Source organism: Diachasma alloeum, unplaced genomic scaffold (assembly GCF_001412515.2).
Source record: "Diachasma alloeum isolate Michigan unplaced genomic scaffold, Dall2.0 Dall_scaffold_01036, whole genome shotgun sequence".
Classification (NCBI taxonomy): domain Eukaryota; kingdom Metazoa; phylum Arthropoda; class Insecta; order Hymenoptera; family Braconidae; genus Diachasma; species Diachasma alloeum.
In genome coordinates this window covers 71,297-90,863 of record NW_021681148.1, presented here as the reverse complement: position 1 = coordinate 90,863, position 19,567 = coordinate 71,297, and the positions used below count along the sequence as shown (strand labels likewise).

The 19,567-nt window shown below is 42.1% G+C and overlaps 1 protein-coding gene across 1 annotated transcript; it reads left to right on the top strand.

The window, feature by feature from the left end:
- Positions 1-320: 320 nt before the first annotated feature.
- LOC107045655 lies at positions 321-19,245 on the top strand. The gene is made up of 4 exons (XM_015267986.1): positions 321-653; positions 1,053-1,169; positions 18,956-19,060; positions 19,132-19,245. Exons 1-4 carry the CDS (start codon positions 510-512, stop codon positions 19,243-19,245), a joined length of 480 nt encoding a protein of 159 aa, XP_015123472.1. The 5' UTR covers positions 321-509.
- Positions 19,246-19,567: the final 322 nt, after the last annotated feature.

The following is a 19,567-nucleotide window of genomic DNA, read 5'->3' as shown; positions in this document are numbered from 1 at the left end:
TCTTAGAAATTCGAGAAATTCTTATTTTTCTTCTGCTCGAAAATTGTGAATTTTATTGCATCCGGAAAAAAAGAAAAAAATTTTATTATCAAGAAATCATGATGAATATCTTGCTTTCGAATATGACCTTCAACTCGCCCATGAACTTCCCACTTCTCTTTTATAACAAGGTATCAAACGGCCCATGGTGCACCCCTAACTCGTCCACTATCATAACTTATTATGTGTTATCACTCATTTATAGATTGTCGATGAATGTGGAGACGAAGGCCTCAGTGAATCTACACGAGGCACAAACTCGCTGGAGGCATCTGCGGCTTCTCCTGTGACCTCATGTCCAGTTTTAATCTCTCGTGAAGAGGCTCTCCATGAGCTCTCCAATATCAAAAGTTATTTTTCCGGTGGAAACAACTGCGACGACGAAGGCTTCGATGAACCTTCACGAGATACAAATTCGCTAGAGGCACCTGCTGTTTTTCCTGTGATCTCATGTCCTGATTTAATTTTTCATGCAGAGCCTAAACGTGAACTCTCCAACATCAACAGTTGTTCACTCGGTGGAAATAAATGCGAATACGAAGGTTCTGGTGGTTTTTCAGCAACGCATATTCCGTTTGAAACATCTACAAGCTGCCGTTTCCAGCATCACCAATGTAAGTTGAGACAAAGGATTATTATCACAAAATTGTATTGTGTTTAATTGGTGAAATGCCACTTAATATTGGAGGAATAAATTACGACGTTGATGAAATTACCATGAATGCAACGTTCTACTAATAATTCCCGCCTGAACAGGGTTCTGATGGAATGAACAACTAGGCAACTAGGACATTTTTTTGATATTTATTGTAATTATTGCCATTACAATTTCACAATTGTAATTAGGAAGATCGCTTTTCACAAGTAATAAATTGATTGAATGGTGATTATTTCAAAAGGTGACAATTTACTAAAAGTCGTTATTAATTTGTGCGCTATCGCTCGACCTTCCACTTACTTAATAATAACCTGGAGATGGACGTATTCATCAGTTAATTATATTTCATTTATAGTTAGAGGCTACTAGTGATGAGAATATCCTTTTCTTACTGGAGGATAAAGCTGCAGACTTCCGCTGTGTATTATCATCAAGGTCATCGCAATACACCCCACAGGCTTCTACTGTTCAGGTATGTTTTTTCAATCACAGAGTAGTGATAATAGTGATAAGAAATGTCCATAGAAACAGGTATAGGTATAGAGAAGTATGGTTATAAAAAACAATCGAGTTAGTTATGAATTAAAGATGTAATGATTGGTTGGGCTGGACGAAATGCCCCGAGAGGAGGTCTCAAGGTTGCGGGAATGGTATTTTTTAATTTAAATTTGATTTGGCATCCCATTTTCTCTGGTATCATTTAATTTCCTGGGGAACCATTGAGTTGGTGTTTTTTTTATGCCACAAATATGTTATGGACCCGAGCGGTTGGGTTCGATGTAGGGATTGATTACACGCGATTAGACAGTAGAAATAATTATCTTTATTGGAAATTGAACTTATGTGATTAGTTTACCATTTATTAAACAAATAAGTACTCGGATTGATACTGAAGGCATCAGGCGAGTATAAGTATAAAAAGGTAATTCAAGACTCGTCGAGTAGCTGGCCCCGAGGCAACGAATTCACCAGTCTTTTATGCACCCGTGTAATTCGATTGCATCAGGTCGTTGTTCTTCGTCGCACACCTGCGAGGCATCGGGTGACGTCTCCCAGCGCGCGCGAAAGCCATGCGTCAAATTTTTGATTGGAGACTCAGGGAAGGATGTGCCCTGAATGAGTGAGCCCGGAACTTAGAAAATTGAGGGATACGTAGTCGTACGTAACAATTAACAGATTCTCAATTCAATACATACATTCTTATGCTATTTTGAAGCCCTTCCAGTTTCCTCATATTTCAGCTGACCAATGACAACATTGGTCAGCTGGACGTCGCTCAGGTTGAATTTTCATTGCTCTAGTTGCGTGACAGTGACGTCATCCAACGTCAAATTCAGCTTTGGATGAACATGAGCGTTGTATGTCACTTCATGTGTCTTCCGGCCTCTTATAGTCAAGTCAGAAGTAATTATCTCACAGGAATCTTTGACTCGCAGGATTCCTGAGTCGTCCAGAATATCCCGTTCTTCATTGTCACCGCAGGTGACTGCTATTCCCTCAGGTTCTTGAGCCGCGTAGAACCATGCGTTGTCCTTTCTCATTTTTATAAGAGTGAGCCCTTGGAAGCTGGAGGTGTTTCACCACACAAGTATTGGGCATCTTCTCCGGATTCATAAACATTTGCACCTCGCACGGACTCGTATTTTTCACCTTCTGTATTGGCAAAGACTCAGTGCATAGGGATTGTGCTCGAATTTGCTTACAGCGATTTAATTGTCCCTCGGTCATTGGCACGAACTGCTGTGTCGCTCCGTAAATTACGAGAAGTTCATTCCTCGCCTCCAAGTATGAGTGATAGCCGTCCGTTGTCCGCACAGGAATCCCATGCGTCAGCAAAACGTCAAACGCTTGGAAGTCAACGAGTGGTATTTCTACCATGGTAATAATTTTCAAGCCAAATGCATGTACACTGACGGTGGATACCTTCTGTAGTTGATACATCCCGCCTACTTCGAGCTCAAAGGGGAAACTTAAACCCTTTGGTAAATTCGCTGTTTTAAGGAGGGTGACTAAACCGTCCTCTGTGAATACCCCTGTATTCAACACCAACCCCCTGGAGTCGGTAAGTAGCTTCTTGATCTTCGCAGCATCCCTGAGTACTCCAGTGTAGATTGCTTCCAGTATCATGAGATGTTCGTCCACGTTGATTTTATTCATTATTCATTATCGTGTTCTCATGATTTACTTCACTCACAGCCTCCTTCATGGACTGCATCAAGATTCCCTCGTTCTTTTTTATCATCTCCTCCGCATGACCCAGCTGATAGAGTGTCGAGTTAATTATCTCCAGTTATTTTGCTGAACTCCTGAAAGTCCCTTCGACACCATCCTCCAGCCGTTTGAGTCTTTCATCAATTACCTGTGCATCTTGGGCATCCATAGTACCGAATAATGATTTGGCAATGGTCCCTAGACCATCTATGAGCCCTCTGCATTTCTTGGTTGAATCACTGGAACTCAGCATCCCAAGAATGACATCTTTTGTCTCCGCAAAGTCCTCAATCCACTGTTCCACGATGAGTTTAAAATTCTCTCCACCTTTCCCGGCCCTTCGACAGAGTTCTTTTGCCAGGGAAAGATGTCGATGAACCTGATCAGCCCTTAACATCCAGGGTGATACATCTGTAGATGCAGCTATGCTCCATACCTGATTACTCAGATACAATCTTCCGACAGGTTCAAAATAAATTCCAGGAGTGTAAATGAACTTTTCCACCACATGCCCCTCCCCGCTTATTTCAGATGCCATGCTTCCCAGCATCAGCATTATGAAGGGCATTGCAAAATTCATCGGCTTCCGTGTTATTGCGAACTCACAAGTTCTTGAAGTCGAGCCGGACGATGACCTCAGGTGACGTTGATGTCGACGTTGACTTGACGGCGGCCATATTTGTCGACGTTGCACTCTTTGATATAAAAGTGCCTGTCGCCCCCAGTTAGTCACACTCCTCTCCAAAATTTTGAGTGAAACGGTTACAATACACCAAATCACCAAGATGAATCCAGGAAAGTGCCTCAAGTGTGGAACAGCCGGACATGTTTTCCGAAAGTGTCCTTTCGCCGCATGTGGAACGTCCTCTAACTGTGGGATCTGCAAGAGATCCCGTCGAGTAGGACCTCGCCCATCATCAACCACTCCTGAAGCTCGAAAAAGATGCTTCAAGTGTGACCAGCTTGCACATTTTTCTCGTGCCTGCCCATTGCGCTCCAGCAATCCTCCTGGAACCCGTGCTGCGTCTTCTACTGGGTCCCCCGTGAAGACATTTCGGTTCAAGGGCTCAACGAGAAGACCCGTCAGGAAAAATGTGTGGGAACGACTCGGACCCCCCGTTTCCCAACCAAGATACTCCGTCAGAAAGCATCCATATTTGAAGCATTCTGTGGATGAATTCACGTTTGAATACCTGGTAAGTCCGAATACATTTTCCACTCTTTTATTCTCCTGCCTCTCCTTGACTTCCCAAGTCTCTATTTCTTCTAATTTTCCCCTACTTTTTGGTTGTTTCAGTGCACCAGATTCCCCCATTCTCCTGGACACGTGTATCTGGAGTTCAAGCAGCAAGTCAGGCGATGGAGAAATTCCAGTAGAAAGGATCTGAACGTCCTTTGGGATCTCCCAGTTCGCTTTGACATCGAGACTGGCGTGGAAGATATCTTTAATCTCCGTCGTCTCTTCGATGAAACTCCAGTTCCTCAGCCATGCCACGTACCCCAATTTCTGGACAACAGTGAAACGAAATGTCCCCTCTGCAGTCAATATCTTTGGGATTATCCAGGCTTCTTCTTCCCGGGATGGAACAGGCACACGCGACACTCTGCTAATTGTTTCGGTGCTGTGACTGTACCTTGTAACTAATGGTTTAATTGAATAAACGCATTGTAAGGACAATTCTACTTTTTCCATGGAAAATCCTTTATCCCTTAGATAAGAAAATTTCAGGTCTTCGAAGGGTTGTATCGGCCGAGGCAGGGGACCATATAGTCATGCCTCTATAAAGGGTCGTAGTCGATTGACGTGGACTCTCTGCGTCTTTTGCTTGTTTCCGCTTCGAATTACGTAGTTAACTTCCGATTTCCTCTCGACAATTTCGTAGGGACCGATCCAGGGCCTTGTCAAATTTTTTGATCTCCCGCGTCGCAGAACATCATTTTTCAGGAGAACCTTGTCGCCAACTTTAAACTCTATTGGCTGTGCATCTTTATCATACTGGATTTTTGATCACCCTTTCACCTTGTCAAGGGTCTCTTTAGCCTCCTGATGCACGTAATCTCTCTCGTAGTTCCTGAGCGAAGTCATCATAACAGTATGTCAAACGGGGCGGCTGCCTAACGGCTGTCGGTAATTCAGCGCGTCTTCCAAAAATCAGCTCAAATGGCGTCATTTTTATTGCCGTGTGGGGCGTAGTGTTATATGCAAACATAGCATATGGCAGCCACGTATCCCAATCCGTCTGATCCTCTTGAATGAAGTTTCTCAGGTACTCCGCTAGAGTGCGATGCGACCTCTCGACAATGCCATTGGTCTGCGGATGATAACCCGCCGTCTGAATCTTCTTAATTGTCAGAAGTTTACAGACATTTCTGAATACTTCCCCCACGAAATTTGGTCCTTGTTCCGTGAGAAGCCTCTGTGGTGTTCCGTACTCACAGATTATGTTCTCTGCGAACGCACGACCGATGGTGTTAGCCTCTTGGTCAGGAATGGCAATAGCTTTGCTGAATTTCATCAGAGCATCCTGGAACGTGAGGATGTATTTATTTCCAGCTTTCGTAACGGGCAATGGACCAACTATATCCAGAGCACACTACTCAAATGCTGTTTCAGGGGTTTCTCCGACGATCATGGGCACTTTCGTGGCTTTTCCCAGTTTGTTGAGTTGACATTCCTCACAGCTTCCCACGTATTTCTCCACGTCAGATTTCATTGCCTTCCAATAGTATCTCTGTCTCAGTTTAGCATAAATTCGTTTTTTACCAGGATGTCCAGCAATCGGTGTATCGTGATATTCTCGTAGTATTTCCAAAATCTCATCGTCAGCAGGTGTAATGACCCCGCTGTCGGAGTCCGAGTTCGCCCCTCTCTCCGTCTCGGTCTTTGACTGCGCTCGAGTTACAACATTGATGCGACTCAGTGCGTCAGCGTTGGTATTTAATTTTCCAGGCTTGTATACCACCTCGAAATCATACTCCTCTAGTTTCAGACGCCAGTGTACGAGATTTGAACCTGGATCCTTGACGTTAAAAATCCACCTCAAGGGCCTGTGGTCAGTAACTACAATGAACTTTCGCCTATATAGGTAGGGTCGGAAGTGATGAGCATCCCACACAATGACTACTAGCTCCCTTTCTATAGTACTGTATTTCTGCTCCGCAGCATTAAGCGTCCTACTGGCATAGACAATTGGCAGATCCTTGCCGATCTCCCCCTGTGACAACACAGCTCCTACAGCCTTGTTTGATGCATCTGTAGTTAGCAGAAATGGCCTCTGGAAATCTGGATATTGCAGGATTGGCGCTGTAATCAGAGCTGATTTCAGGCTCTCAAAGGCGTTCTTCTCTATTGTCCCCCAGGTCCTGTTTACATCCTTTCGTAGCAGATTAGACAAAGGTTTTGCGATTTTGGAAAGGTCCTTGATGAATTTCCGGTAATAACCCGCCAGACCCAAGAAGGACATTATTTCCTTTTTGCCTCGGGGCTCCGGAAAATTCGACACTGCTTCTATTTCACTAGGATCGGCCTTGATCTCATCTTTGGTGATGATATGACCCAGGTACACAACTTCTCTCCTCAAGAAATTGCACTTGTCAGGTTGAAGTCTCAGGTTTGCATCCCTCAGGCGCTGCAGGACCTCCCTCAGCCTCTTATTATGCTCCAGTAGATGTGGTCAAAAAATCACGATGTCATCGAGATAGACAAAACACCGGATTACCTGAACTCCAGCCAAGACGGAATTCATCAACCTCTGGAATGTCGCAGGGGCGCCCTTAACCCCAAAAGGCAATCTGTTGAATTCATAGTGCCCGTACGGTGTAGAGAAAGCAGTCTTGCATTTATCCTCGTCCTTTACGGGTATTTGATGGAAACCCGAGGCCAAATCCAGAGTTGAGAAATATTTCGCCTTACTCAAACGATCCAAAATGTCACTAATATTGGGCAATGGAAATGAATCACCAATCGTGACGCCATTCAAACGTAGATAATCGACGACCACACGAAATTTCACCTTTCCCGAAACATCCATCTTTTTCGGCATAACGAGCAGAGGTACATTCCACTGGCTTTTACTAGGTCATACGACGCCATTTTGCAGCATCTCTTTGACCTGACGGTCAACTTCGCCCATCTGCGCCTCCTGTAACCGATGAGGTCTCGCGTTGATGGGCGCAGTGCCAGGTTTTAATGGAATTTCATGTTCTAGATGATCAGTCACTCCCGGAGAATCCCCCGGCAATTGAAGGATAGAATTGTATTTCTCCAATATTTCCAAAAGAGACTCCTTCTCCTCCCTGTTCAGATGATCAATTCTCAAATTCTCATGCAGCAATTTAATGCGATCGCTTACCTCTCACCTTTTTGAACTATTCAGCATTATAATGATTTCTTTCGATGGCAAAGGCTCAAGTTTCACCGTCGGCAAATCGACAAAAACATCATTTTCATTCGTATTGATAATGCAGACTATTGCCTGGCCGTTTACTGCTTTCGTCAGGCATTCTCCCATAAAAACTCCTTTCGCCACCTGTTTCTTCCGAACAATACCCGTATTTCTGCTACCTGTGGGTACTTGAAGTAATACCTTACTCCTAGCTTCTATTTTTGTGGGCTCTATGTCCTGGAACAGGTCGAAAAGACGTCCGTTGATGATCAAAGCCTTCCCATGAATAGTTTCTACCTCTAGACTAGGCGAAGACAAAAAATCTTCGCCCAAGATTCCCCCGATGCAAGGGAAAGTTTCAGGTACCACTTGAAACACATGTCCCAGGTATTTTTTCCCAATTTTCAGGTATAGAACCGCCTCCCCCAAGGTTGCGATATCCTGATTGGAGATCCCTTTCAGCACTCGATTTCCCGGAGAGATTTCAACATCATCATTCAGCTTGTCTTTCCGCACGAGAGATGCTTTCGCTCCAGAATCAGCCAGGAACAAAGTAGGCCCGTTCAATTCTGCTGCATTGAGTAAAATCTGCGTTTTAATCTCAGTAGATTTTGCTGGTATTATCATCTACCCTTTAGTTTTCCTTGAAGATTTTCTCCCCTTCTCCGAAGGTTTCACCATCATCACCTGATAGGCCCCTACTGGAAGTACTTTATCAGCGTCAGCTTTCTCATTTTTCTTTTTTGCAAAGCTGTTATTATTGCTGCCAGCCGCTTTATTGTATTTGAATGTCGAGGCCATACCATCTTTGCAATTAGTAAATTCTGATGGAATTTTTTGCTAACTTGGTATCCCCAATCTTTTCTCCAATTTACGACAGTCCGTGGCTTCGTGACCTGCATATCTGCAGTATTTACAAACAGTCTCGAAAGCGTTGACGCTGCGTCTTTCTGACGCAACTGGTAATATTGACTTACGCTGCCCGTTATTACGACATTCCTTCGACTGATGTCCCGGTTGTCCGCAGGTAAAACATTTTCCAGTTGATAGTCTACCCAGAGAATTTCGGTTTCCGCCGGTGAAATTCTTCTGGGTCACTGTAATACCTCCATTTTTCCCTTTGTGCGTGCCAGATATAGTTTTCTCCAGCTCAATGGCTCCTACACAAGCATCATGCAGAGTTTTACAATTATGAGCTCGTACTAGAATCTGCAATTGCCCACGTCATCCTTGTTCGAACATAAGTTTTGCAAGCGTCAACATCAGCGTTTTCGAGGCTTGTTTCTCGCGCTCGCTGAACTCACTGTGAAGACTCAGTAGGCCGTTTAGAAAATCTAAAGTGACCTCCTCCGTACGAGCCACATATTCGGTAACATCTTCGTTTTCCCTCTGTTGCAATTTACTAAACTCCACCTGAAGCCCCAAGAGACTCTTTGTTTTCCCAAAAAGTGACTCTAATTCAGTTTTTAATTGCTCAAATGATGTTACTGTTCTATATTTCAGTTCTTTCATGGCGCTGCCCTCCAATTTACTACCTAGAATCCCCTCCAATAGGAGATCCTGAAGCTGCGGATGGATTAGCTTCCTGGCGCTGTCAACTGATTTCAAGAAGGCGTCTAATTTGTCTGAATTTTCTCCTCCGAAATTGCGAACCATCTGCAATGCGCCCTTCAAATCGAGATGCGTCCATATGGCCTCCCGATTATTCTGGACATTTTGCTCCGCCCAGGCATCTGCTAGCAGATCTCTGACGTCATTTCTCTCTATTTATGCCTCCTCCCGACGAAGACGCTCAGATTCCAGGAGTTCCCGCATTTTTTCCTCTCTTCTCCTGTTTCCCATCTCCAGAGTCGCAACTTTTTCATGCAAATCGACGATTTTCCCTCTGATATGATTAAAACGTCTAGGCGGTCGCTCCTCCCCCGATTTTTCTACGTCGGGTTGCATGGTCTCACGACGCCCATCCTCAGGATTCCGATTTAGAATAAAACCCCCTGCTCCAAGTGCCCCCGCCTGAAAGAAGACGTTGCTTGGTGTAGAAAATGGCTGTTCAGGTGTTTCATTGGTCTCCCCTGCTCCTTCTTCCTCCTCCTGAATTTCCTCGATTTCATCAAAGGGATTCCCAGGCACATTTTGTGAAGGATTTATCGGGCGAAGACGTATATTATTTGGGGAATTTGAGATTCTCCCTTCATTTCTTTGCGTACTATTAGCTAGCCCAGCCCTAGGAAACTCGTCCGGTAACTCATCCCCAGCCTCCTGATGAACCTCAGCCCGTACCTGCCGCTGATTGGGGGCTAACATGCTCTGATGCAAAGATCGGGTATATCCTCGATGCAGGTTAACATTCCTGTCAATCTCCCCATCCGAATGAAATAGATTCCTCCTTGCTCCCCGCGCAGAGAGGGAGTAAGAATCAAAATCACTTTCTTGTCGACTACCATTAGCTCCTGTAGTTGACATATCGATTATTTATCCCTTGGCCAAAAATAAAATAAACTTACCTGAGTAGCTACTATCTCAGCACTATCCCTTCTTGCTAGGATAGCTTTCCGTCGTACTAGCCCTTTTTTTACTCATAGGTAGTAGGGTAAGTTTTCCACTGTACTATCCCCTTTTTACTCGAAGGTAGTAGGGTAGGTTTTCCACTGTACTATCCCTTTTTTTACTCGAAGGTAGTAAGGTAGGAAGGTAGTAGGGTAGGTTTCCGTTGGTACCACAATGATGATGATCTACTCGCCCCTCGATGAAAGGTCCACGAAAAAAATCTTTGGCTTGCTTACCTCAAAGGTAATCTTCTCGCTCCCGCGATGCCAAGGGTTGTTACACGTGTTGCCCAGACTACCCCCAAGTAGTCCAATTCCTCAGATAATCTCTCTATCACTGTGTAATTAGACAGTGATTGATTAGGCCTCCGTCTTCCCAAAATTACGCTGCCACCAAATATGTTATGGACCCGAGCGGTTGGGCTCGATGTAGGGATTGATTACACGCGACTAGACAGTAAAAATGATTATCTTTATTGGAAATTGAACTTATGTGATTAGTTTACCATTTATTAAACAAATAAGTACTCACTATGTATCACTGTGTAATTAGACAGTGATTGATCAGGCCTCGGTCTTCCCAAAATTACACTGCCACTAAATANTTTCATCAAAGGGATTCCCAGGCACATTTTGTGAAGGATTTATCGGGCGAAGACGTATATTATTTGGGGAATTTGAGATTCTCCCTTCATTTCTTTGCGTACTATTAGCTAGCCCAGCCCTAGGAAACTCGTCCGGTAACTCATCCCCAGCCTCCTGATGAACCTCAGCCCGTACCTGCCGCTGATTGGGGGCTAACATGCTCTGATGCAAAGATCGGGTATATCCTCGATGCAGGTTAACATTCCTGTCAATCTCCCCATCCGAATGAAATAGATTCCTCCTTGCTCCCCGCGCAGAGAGGGAGTAAGAATCAAAATCACTTTCTTGTCGACTACCATTAGCTCCTGTAGTTGACATATCGATTATTTATCCCTTGGCCAAAAATAAAATAAACTTACCTGAGTAGCTACTATCTCAGCACTATCCCTTCTTGCTAGGATAGCTTTCCGTCGTACTAGCCCTTTTTTTACTCATAGGTAGTAGGGTAAGTTTTCCACTGTACTATCCCCTTTTTACTCGAAGGTAGTAGGGTAGGTTTTCCACTGTACTATCCCTTTTTTTACTCGAAGGTAGTAAGGTAGGAAGGTAGTAGGGTAGGTTTCCGTTGGTACCACAATGATGATGATCTACTCGCCCCTCGATGAAAGGTCCACGAAAAAAATCTTTGGCTTGCTTACCTCAAAGGTAATCTTCTCGCTCCCGCGATGCCAAGGGTTGTTACACGTGTTGCCCAGACTACCCCCAAGTAGTCCAATTCCTCAGATAATCTCTCTATCACTGTGTAATTAGACAGTGATTGATTAGGCCTCCGTCTTCCCAAAATTACGCTGCCACCAAATATGTTATGGACCCGAGCGGTTGGGCTCGATGTAGGGATTGATTACACGCGACTAGACAGTAAAAATGATTATCTTTATTGGAAATTGAACTTATGTGATTAGTTTACCATTTATTAAACAAATAAGTACTCACTATGTATCACTGTGTAATTAGACAGTGATTGATCAGGCCTCGGTCTTCCCAAAATTACACTGCCACTAAATATGTTATGGACCCGAGCGGTTGGGTTCGATGTAAGGATTGATTACACGCGATTAGACAGTAGAAATAATTATCTTTATTGGAAATTGAACTCATGTGATTAGTTTACCATTTATTAAACAAATAAGTACTTGGATTGATACTGCAGGTATCAGGCGAGTATAAGTATCACAAAAAAACTTTTGTGAAAAAATTTGGCCGCTTTATTGGCTGATCCTATTTTCCAAAAAAATATCCTCACTTTTATTCACAAAAAAATACTTGAAATAAAAAATACGGCAAGCACCTCGTTCACAAATCATATTGACTAGAGGGACCTGATATCTCAAGTGAATGAATCCAGTAACATATATGAATGGAAAGGTCGCCATTGGAGATGCTAAATAACACAACGCCCTCTACAAATTGCCAGCTGCAGAATACACGTAGATGATACATACGCTCATATGTCCATGTGTGAGCAGACTTTCATATATCTGTGAGCACTCCTAAACTGGCCATCTTGAAAAAACTAGCGCCACCAATGGTAACTAGCGTCGCCAATTACCAATTCGATTTTCAGAAAAAAGTCCACTTGGCCCGTCCGGTTTTGGTCTAAGTCAATTACACTGGGCACTTTCCATCACAGGGCACTGTCTAACACAGTGCCGAAAAGGAGAACTGTGATTGATCAAAGACATATCTTAGTTAACACTGTGTCACTCTGTGGCCCTTGATGGAAAGTACCGATTGTTACCGATCAATTCATTAGGATAGAACGCCTCAGTACTTTATCAGTGGATTGCAACATTACTCAACCGGAGTATTCAAAATCTCAATTGATTCAAATGAATATGGTATTAAAGATTTAGATAATTTGCAGTTGATTCCTCGATCGACCGTTGAATCGGGATAATCTACAATCGAATGTTTTTCAAGTAACTATGTCACCAAACTTTGATTTAATTTCGGAGATTGTACAATATTTTCCCCGAAATTTGTTTATTGCTTTCTAGAAATGAACTTCGACACCCATCTATCAACTACTCAATTACACATAATTTTTATTTTCTGAAGTATACACAAAAAACCGGGCGCACCAAGTGGACTTTTTTCTGAAAATCGAATTGGCAATTGGCGACGCTAGTTAGCGTTGGGGGCGCTAGTTTTTTCAAGATGGCTAGTTTAGGAGTGCTCGCAGATATATAAAAATCTGCTCACACATGGACATATGAGCGTATGTATCATCTATGTGTATTCTCAAGCCGGCAATTTGTAGAGGGCGTTTTGTTATTTAGCGTCTCCAATGGCGACCTTTCCATTCATATATGTTACTGGATTCATTCACTTGAGATATCAGATCCCTGTAGGCAATATGATTTGTGAACGACGTGCTTGGCGTATTTTTTATTTCAAGTATTTTTTTGTGAATAAAAGTAAGGATATTTTTTTGGAAAATAGGATCAGGCAATAAAACGTCAACTTGGCAAAATTTTTTCACAAAAGTTTTTTTGTGATTTTTTTATAGGATTTCACTCATTTTTGCAAAGCAAAACAATCTTTTGCAAAATAATATGGTTAACTAAAACAATTATACAATTGCCAACAATTACCGTTAATAGAGTTTCTCCTCAATTTTTTAGCTCTCTATATTTTATTTGGAATTACGTCGGAATAAAATCANCTAATAGAGTTTCTCCTCAATTTTTCAGCTCTGTACATTTTATTTGGAATTACGTCGGAATAAAATCATCCGTAATAGTCTTCAAATGGTTGAATCGCATAAAAAAATTTTAAGGAGACTTATGACTGCTCAGATTGGTTTCCCCCAAAGTTACTCAGGTGTCTACCAGTCGTGAAGGATCTGAGTCAGATTTTAGACACATACACCAACTTTCATCGATTGCTTCAACATATGTATTTCTTAGGGACTTAAGGATTGAACCCGACTTTCTTCAAATAGAATTTTGGTATATATACCTAATATAGGTTCACCACATTCAGCAACTCAAAATCATCTATGTTAAATGATCCAAATATATTACACATGGCATTCTTGTGAAGGAAAAAAATACGTTTCTGCAGTTTCACCAAAATTAATTTTTCTTCGAATTTTCATTCTTTTTCTCCAAAAATAATATATACACATCTTTAGCGTTCCGCGGCCATCGAATTTTTGAAATAACGGCATCATCAATGTATATCCAATCATTTGTGTTATCTATTAATAAGCAAGCATAGTGATCGCAATGAGTAGCACAATGCAGTATAGCATTATTAACATAATAAGAAGGGGAGATTGCGCGGGAAGCTAATAATGCTGCCAACAGAGATTATAGGAGAGATTGCCAGTGCTTATGGAGAAGCTTCAGCCGCAAAATTTCGTAGCGGTGGCGCATGAACTAATTTTGCGGCCGTACCTGTGAATAAGGTGGGCACGAGTCCGAGAGTGTCGATAATGGCGTAAAGTGAGCAGAGGTAGAGTGGGGATAGAAATCACGCCAGGGGAGGAATCGGTGGGCTGGGAATGCTGTGAGATGAAAATTACAATGGAGTTCAAGGAAACGATATAGTTTTCAAGCGCCGAGTGGCCCAGCAATATTTGCGCTCAATTAAAAATTCATTTTTTCTCTCCCAATTAAGATGAAGAGATGAAACCAGTGGCATTCGATTGAGGATTAAATACTCAATCAACTGACACCAGTTCCATCCCTCCATCCTCCATGGGGGAGTGGAAAACTCGCGATGAAAGTCACGACTGCGCAGAAGAAAACGATACAGTTTTCAAGCGCTGAGAGGCTCCGCAATATTTGCACCCAATGAAAAATTAATTTCTCTTCTCCTAATAAAGATGGAGAGATGGAACAAACGCCAATCGATTGAGAATGGAATTCTCAATGAATGGATACCGGTTTCATTTTTTAATCTCAATTAGGAGGGGACCCTGAGAACAATTTTTACCTATGTCATCTAAAATTCCTCCCAAGACCAGTAAATATCCGGAAATTTACCGGTAAATTGTTGGCTGGGGAGGAATGAATTTTCAAAAGCGCGGAGTCACCCCGAACGATTCTTCGGCGTCGAGTGGGCCGGAGGGGCTCCACCGATTTGAAAATTGATTTCTCCTCCCCTAATTGAGATGAAGGAATGAAACCAATGCCTATCGATCGAGAATTATATTCTCACTGAATGACAGCGGTTTCATTTCTTAATCTCAATTAGGAGCGGAGGAATGAATTTTCAAAAGTGCGAAGTAACCCCGAACGGTTCTCCGGCATCGAGTGAGGCCGGAGGAGCTCCAACGATTTAAAAATTTGTTTCTCCCCCCCACCCCTAATTGAGATGAAGGAATGAAACCATTGTCATTTATTGAGAATTCAATTCTCAATCGATTGGCGTTCATTACATCTCTCCATTTTCATTAGGAGAAGAGAAATTAATTTTTAATTGGGTGCAAATATTGCGGAGCCTCAGCACTTGAAAACTGTATCGTTTTCTTCTGCGCCGTCGTGACGTTCAACGCGAGTTTTCCACTCCCCCGTGGAGGATAGAGGGATGCAACTGGTGTCGGTCGATTGAGTATTTAATCCTCAATCGAATGCCGTTGGTTCCATCTCTCCATCGTAATTGGGAGAGGAAAAATGAATTTTTAATTGAGCGCAAATATTGCGGGGCCACTCGGCGCTTGAAAACTATATCGTTTCCTTGAAAGCCGTTATAACTTTCATCTCACAGCATTCCCAGCCCACCGATTCTTCCGATTCTGCTAACTCTACGCCGTTATCGACACTTTCGGACTCGTGCCCTACTTTATTCACAGATACGGCCACAAACTTAGTTCATGCGCCACCGCTACGAAATTTTGCGGGTGAAGCTTCTCCACAAAGAGGATAGACTAAAGTAGAGGCTCAGATCCGGGGGTTTGGCCGACCCCAGCGTAAGGCTAGTACGACCCTATGGCAGAGAGGGCGACGCGATCGATTTCGGTGTCTGGCCGAGTTCGCTATTTCGGTAACTCGGCAGTAATAGCAGTCCCGCTGTCACAGGGATAGTTTCGATGGGGAATTTATGCCCTCCTCGTCCTCAACATGTTCTCAATGTTTTTCAGGTGATTCATTTGCTGGCTAATTAATATTAAGGAATGAAACCCAGATGGTGTGATGGAGAATTAAATTCCCCATCAATCGATTCCCGTTGCATCCCTTAATCTCTGTAACAAAAAAATACAAACTACGACAAATGTCATGGGCCAGTGAGACAAATAATTTTCTTCTCGGCGCACACGGACTTTTCACCATTCGCCCGCGAATTAAAAATTTGTCTCTTCCCTCCTAATTGAAATTAAGGAATGAAAAAACGGCTGTTTTAGGGAGAACTAAATTACCCATCAATTAACTCTCTTTCATCCCTTAATCTCTGTGAAAAATGCAAGAAACTGTCATGGAAATCACAGTGCAGTAAGAAAAATAATTGTTTTGTGGCGCACAGTGACTCCCGGTAATTAAAAATTCACCTCTCCCCTCTTAATTGAGATTAAGGGATGAAAAAACGGCAGTTCGACGGAGAATTAAATTCTCCATTAATTAACCTTCTTTCGTCCCTTAATCTCTGTAACAAAAAAATGAAAACTGCCATGAAAGTCAAGGGCCAGTAAGAAAAATAATTTTTTCGCGACGCACACTGACTTTTCACCATTCGCTCGCGAATTAAAAATTCACTTCTTCCCTCCTAATTGAGATTACGGGATGAAAAAAAAGCATTTCGACGGAGAATTAAATTCTCCATTAATTAACTCTCTTTCATCCCTTAATCTCAATTAGGAAAGGAGAAGTGAATTTTTAATTCACGGGCGAATGGTGAAAAGTCAGTGTGCGCCGCGAAAAAATTATTTTTCTTACTGGCCCCTGACTTTCATGGCAGTTTTTATTTTTTTGTTACAGAGATCAAGGGATGAAAGAGGGTTAATTAATGGAGAATTTAATTCTCCGTCGAACTGCCGTTTTTTCATCCCTTAACCTCAATTAGGAGGGGAGAGTTGAATTTTTAATTACCGGGAGTCACTATGCGACACAAAACAATGATTTTTCTTACTGCGCTGTGATTTCCATGACAGTTTCTTCCATTTTTTACAGAGATTACGACATGAAAGCGGGTTAATTGATGGGTAATTTAGTTCTCCGTCAAACAGCCTTTTTTTCATCCCTTAACCTCAATTAGGAGGGGAGAGTTGAATTTTTAATTACCGGGAGTCACTATGCGACACAAAACAATGATTTTTCTTACTGCGCTGTGATTTCCATGACAGTTTCTTCCATTTTTTACAGAGATTACGACATGAAAGCGGGTTAATTGATGGGTAATTTAGTTCTCCGTCAAACAGCCTTTTTTTCATCCCTTAACCTCAATTAGGAGGGGAGAGTTGAATTTTTAATTACCGGGAGTCACTATGCGACACAAAACAATGATTTTTCTTACTGCGCTGTGATTTCCATGACAGTTTCTTCCATTTTTTACAGAGATTACGACATGAAAGCGGGTTAATTGATGGGTAATTTAGTTCTCCGTCAAACAGCCTTTTTTTCATCCCTTAATTTCAATTAGGAGCGGAGAGACAAATTTTTAATTCGCGAGCGAATGGTGAAAAGTCAGTGTGTGCCGAGAAGAAAAATATGTTTCTCACTGGCCCATGACTTTAGTCGTAATTTGTATTTTTTTGTTACAGAGATTAAGGGATGCAACGGGAATCGATTGATGGGGAATTTAATTCTCCATCACACCGTCTGTGTCCCATTCCTTAATATTAATTAGCAAGCAAATGAATCACCTGAAAAACATTAAGAACATGTTGAGGACGAGGAGGGCATAAATTCCCCTTCGAAACTATCCCTGTGACATTGGGACTGATATTACTGCCGAGTTACCGAAATAGCGAACTCGGCCAGACACCGAAATCAACCGCGTCGCCCTCTCTGCCATGGGGTCGTACTAGCCTCACGCTCGGGTCGGCCAAACCCCCGGATCTGAGCCTCTACTTTAGTCTATCCTCTTTGCTTCTCCATAAGCGCTTGCAATCTCCCCTATAATCTCTGCTGCCAACGCTACCGGTAACAGCCGGAAAAAAGGGAAGAAGAGAGAGAAAGAGAGAGAAACAGACATTATATTCGTTGCCAACGTTGACGAACAAATCTAACGCTGAGAGAAAATAAACTCGCGAAATATTACATTATGATGGCTGCTATGGCGGATATTTTTATTTATTATTGATTTATCGAGAAAGTAAAAATATCTTTAGAAAGCTCATAGTCAACTTATATAATGTCACTAAGGACGGATTTCGCGAGAAATTCTCGTGTCACGAGAAAAAAAATAAAAACCATTCGGGGAGTAGTTGTGTCGTGTATATTATACGCAACAGCATTGGCCTATGACGTCACACCGGTAAAACGTCAACTTGGCCGATACACTGTCGCGTATCTTGATAAAAAGGTAATTCAAGACTCGTCGAGTAACTGGCCCCGAGGCAACGAATTCACCACTGTTTTATGCACCCGTTTAATTCGATTGCATCAAGTCGTTCTTCGTCGCACACCGGCGAGGCATCGGTTGACGTCTCCCAGCGCGCGCGAAGGCCAGGCGTCGGGGCGCAAAGTGCTGACGCTGCACCCCAGTTATCCACATTCGTCGTTTATACGTGAAGTTTAATTCACGAGTATTCCACGTTATTTTATATTACCTCATTCCACAGTTTTGTTTCGGATAACATGTGCTACTTTCGTCACTTTATGTCACCCGAATCAGCAGAGGAATTTCATAATATTATTTGGGGCATAACAAATGCACTGCGGGAAAATTCCTTTACTTCTGAATGTAAATATTGTAATTATTGTACGTTCCCATCCTTTTGTATTCATTTTGTAAATTAAATAACCCTGAAAAATTCCGCACAGGGGGGAATTTTCAATTCTCAATATGAGTTCATTTATGCCATGGGAAAACTTGAGTTGAACTTTTTTTTTATTAAACAAATTGAGTGGAGGGAAGATTATTTTTCGCTGAATTATGATGAAGAAACTTTTTTTAGCTTCTCCTTTTTCTAAAAAATTGTTTTCGATTCAATTGATTCAATTTCTAAACATAAATTAGGATTCTTCATCCGCCTTCATTAACTGTAAATTTCCCAATAAATTCAATTTAATTCTGCACGTCGGCATGACTCCTTCCTTTTCCCTTCCTTGCTAGAAAATCTATTGTTCCTATTGCCATATACTTGTGCTTGTTGATCATTACTTCCCCTTAATTTTCGAATTATGTATTTGATAAAATTTTCTGAGGCATGTTTAAAGTAGTTTTCTTATAAAATTCCAGCCGGGGAAATTTTCTCAGAGGAATTAGTTTCCTAGAATCCGGAAACTCCTTGAACAGTATAGCGATAGTTCTCATGCCTAAGTTCGATTCTATATTCCCCACTTTCAATTATTATTCATTTTTAGGATTGGCTGACAAGAGAAAACAATCTGATGATCTCTAGCGAAGGCGGACCACTACGTGTTATAGATCTGAACACATTGATCTCACCCAATTGGCTCAACAATAATGTAATTATGGAAAAGCACAACATCCTCTTCTCATCTGTTCAGTGCCATTCGTATGTTCCTTTTTCTCCCAGGTAATTAATAAATACATGAATCTATTAACCAGAGCCAGCGCAAGTTCTGTGCACGTCTTTGACACGAATTTCTATCAACAAGCAGCCGGCTCGTACAACAATGTCAAACGGTAGACGAAAAATAAATAGTCTTCAGATTGTATCAGCAATTGTTGAAAATATTTTTCGTGGGACTAATTTCTTCATTTTGGAAAATCCAGGTTGAAATTTTCAGCAAAGAGTTGGTGTTGATCCCAATACACCACATAAAAATCCATTGGTGTTTGTGTGCTGTACGAGTCAAAGAAAAGTCAATTGAATACTATGACAGCATGGACCTCCCTAATCAACTCTGCATGGATGTAAGTTCGTTAAAATCAATACACACTTTTTGTTCTGAGTCTCATAGCATTTTTTTCACAGACAATTCTTCGTTACTTGATGAGTGAACATGTAG

Bases quoted from the DNA above. Each gene is read 5' to 3' on its own strand.
- LOC107045655 (XM_015267986.1), top strand. From the start codon at position 510: ATGCAGAGCCTAAACGTGAACTCTCCAACATCAACAGTTGTTCACTCG. The intron at 1,170-18,955 runs GTATGTTTTTTC...ATTCATTTTTAG, and splicing joins CACAGGCTTCTACTGTTCAG to GATTGGCTGACAAGAGAAAA. The intron at 19,061-19,131 runs GTAATTATGGAA...TTTTTCTCCCAG, and splicing joins CCAATTGGCTCAACAATAAT to GTAATTAATAAATACATGAA.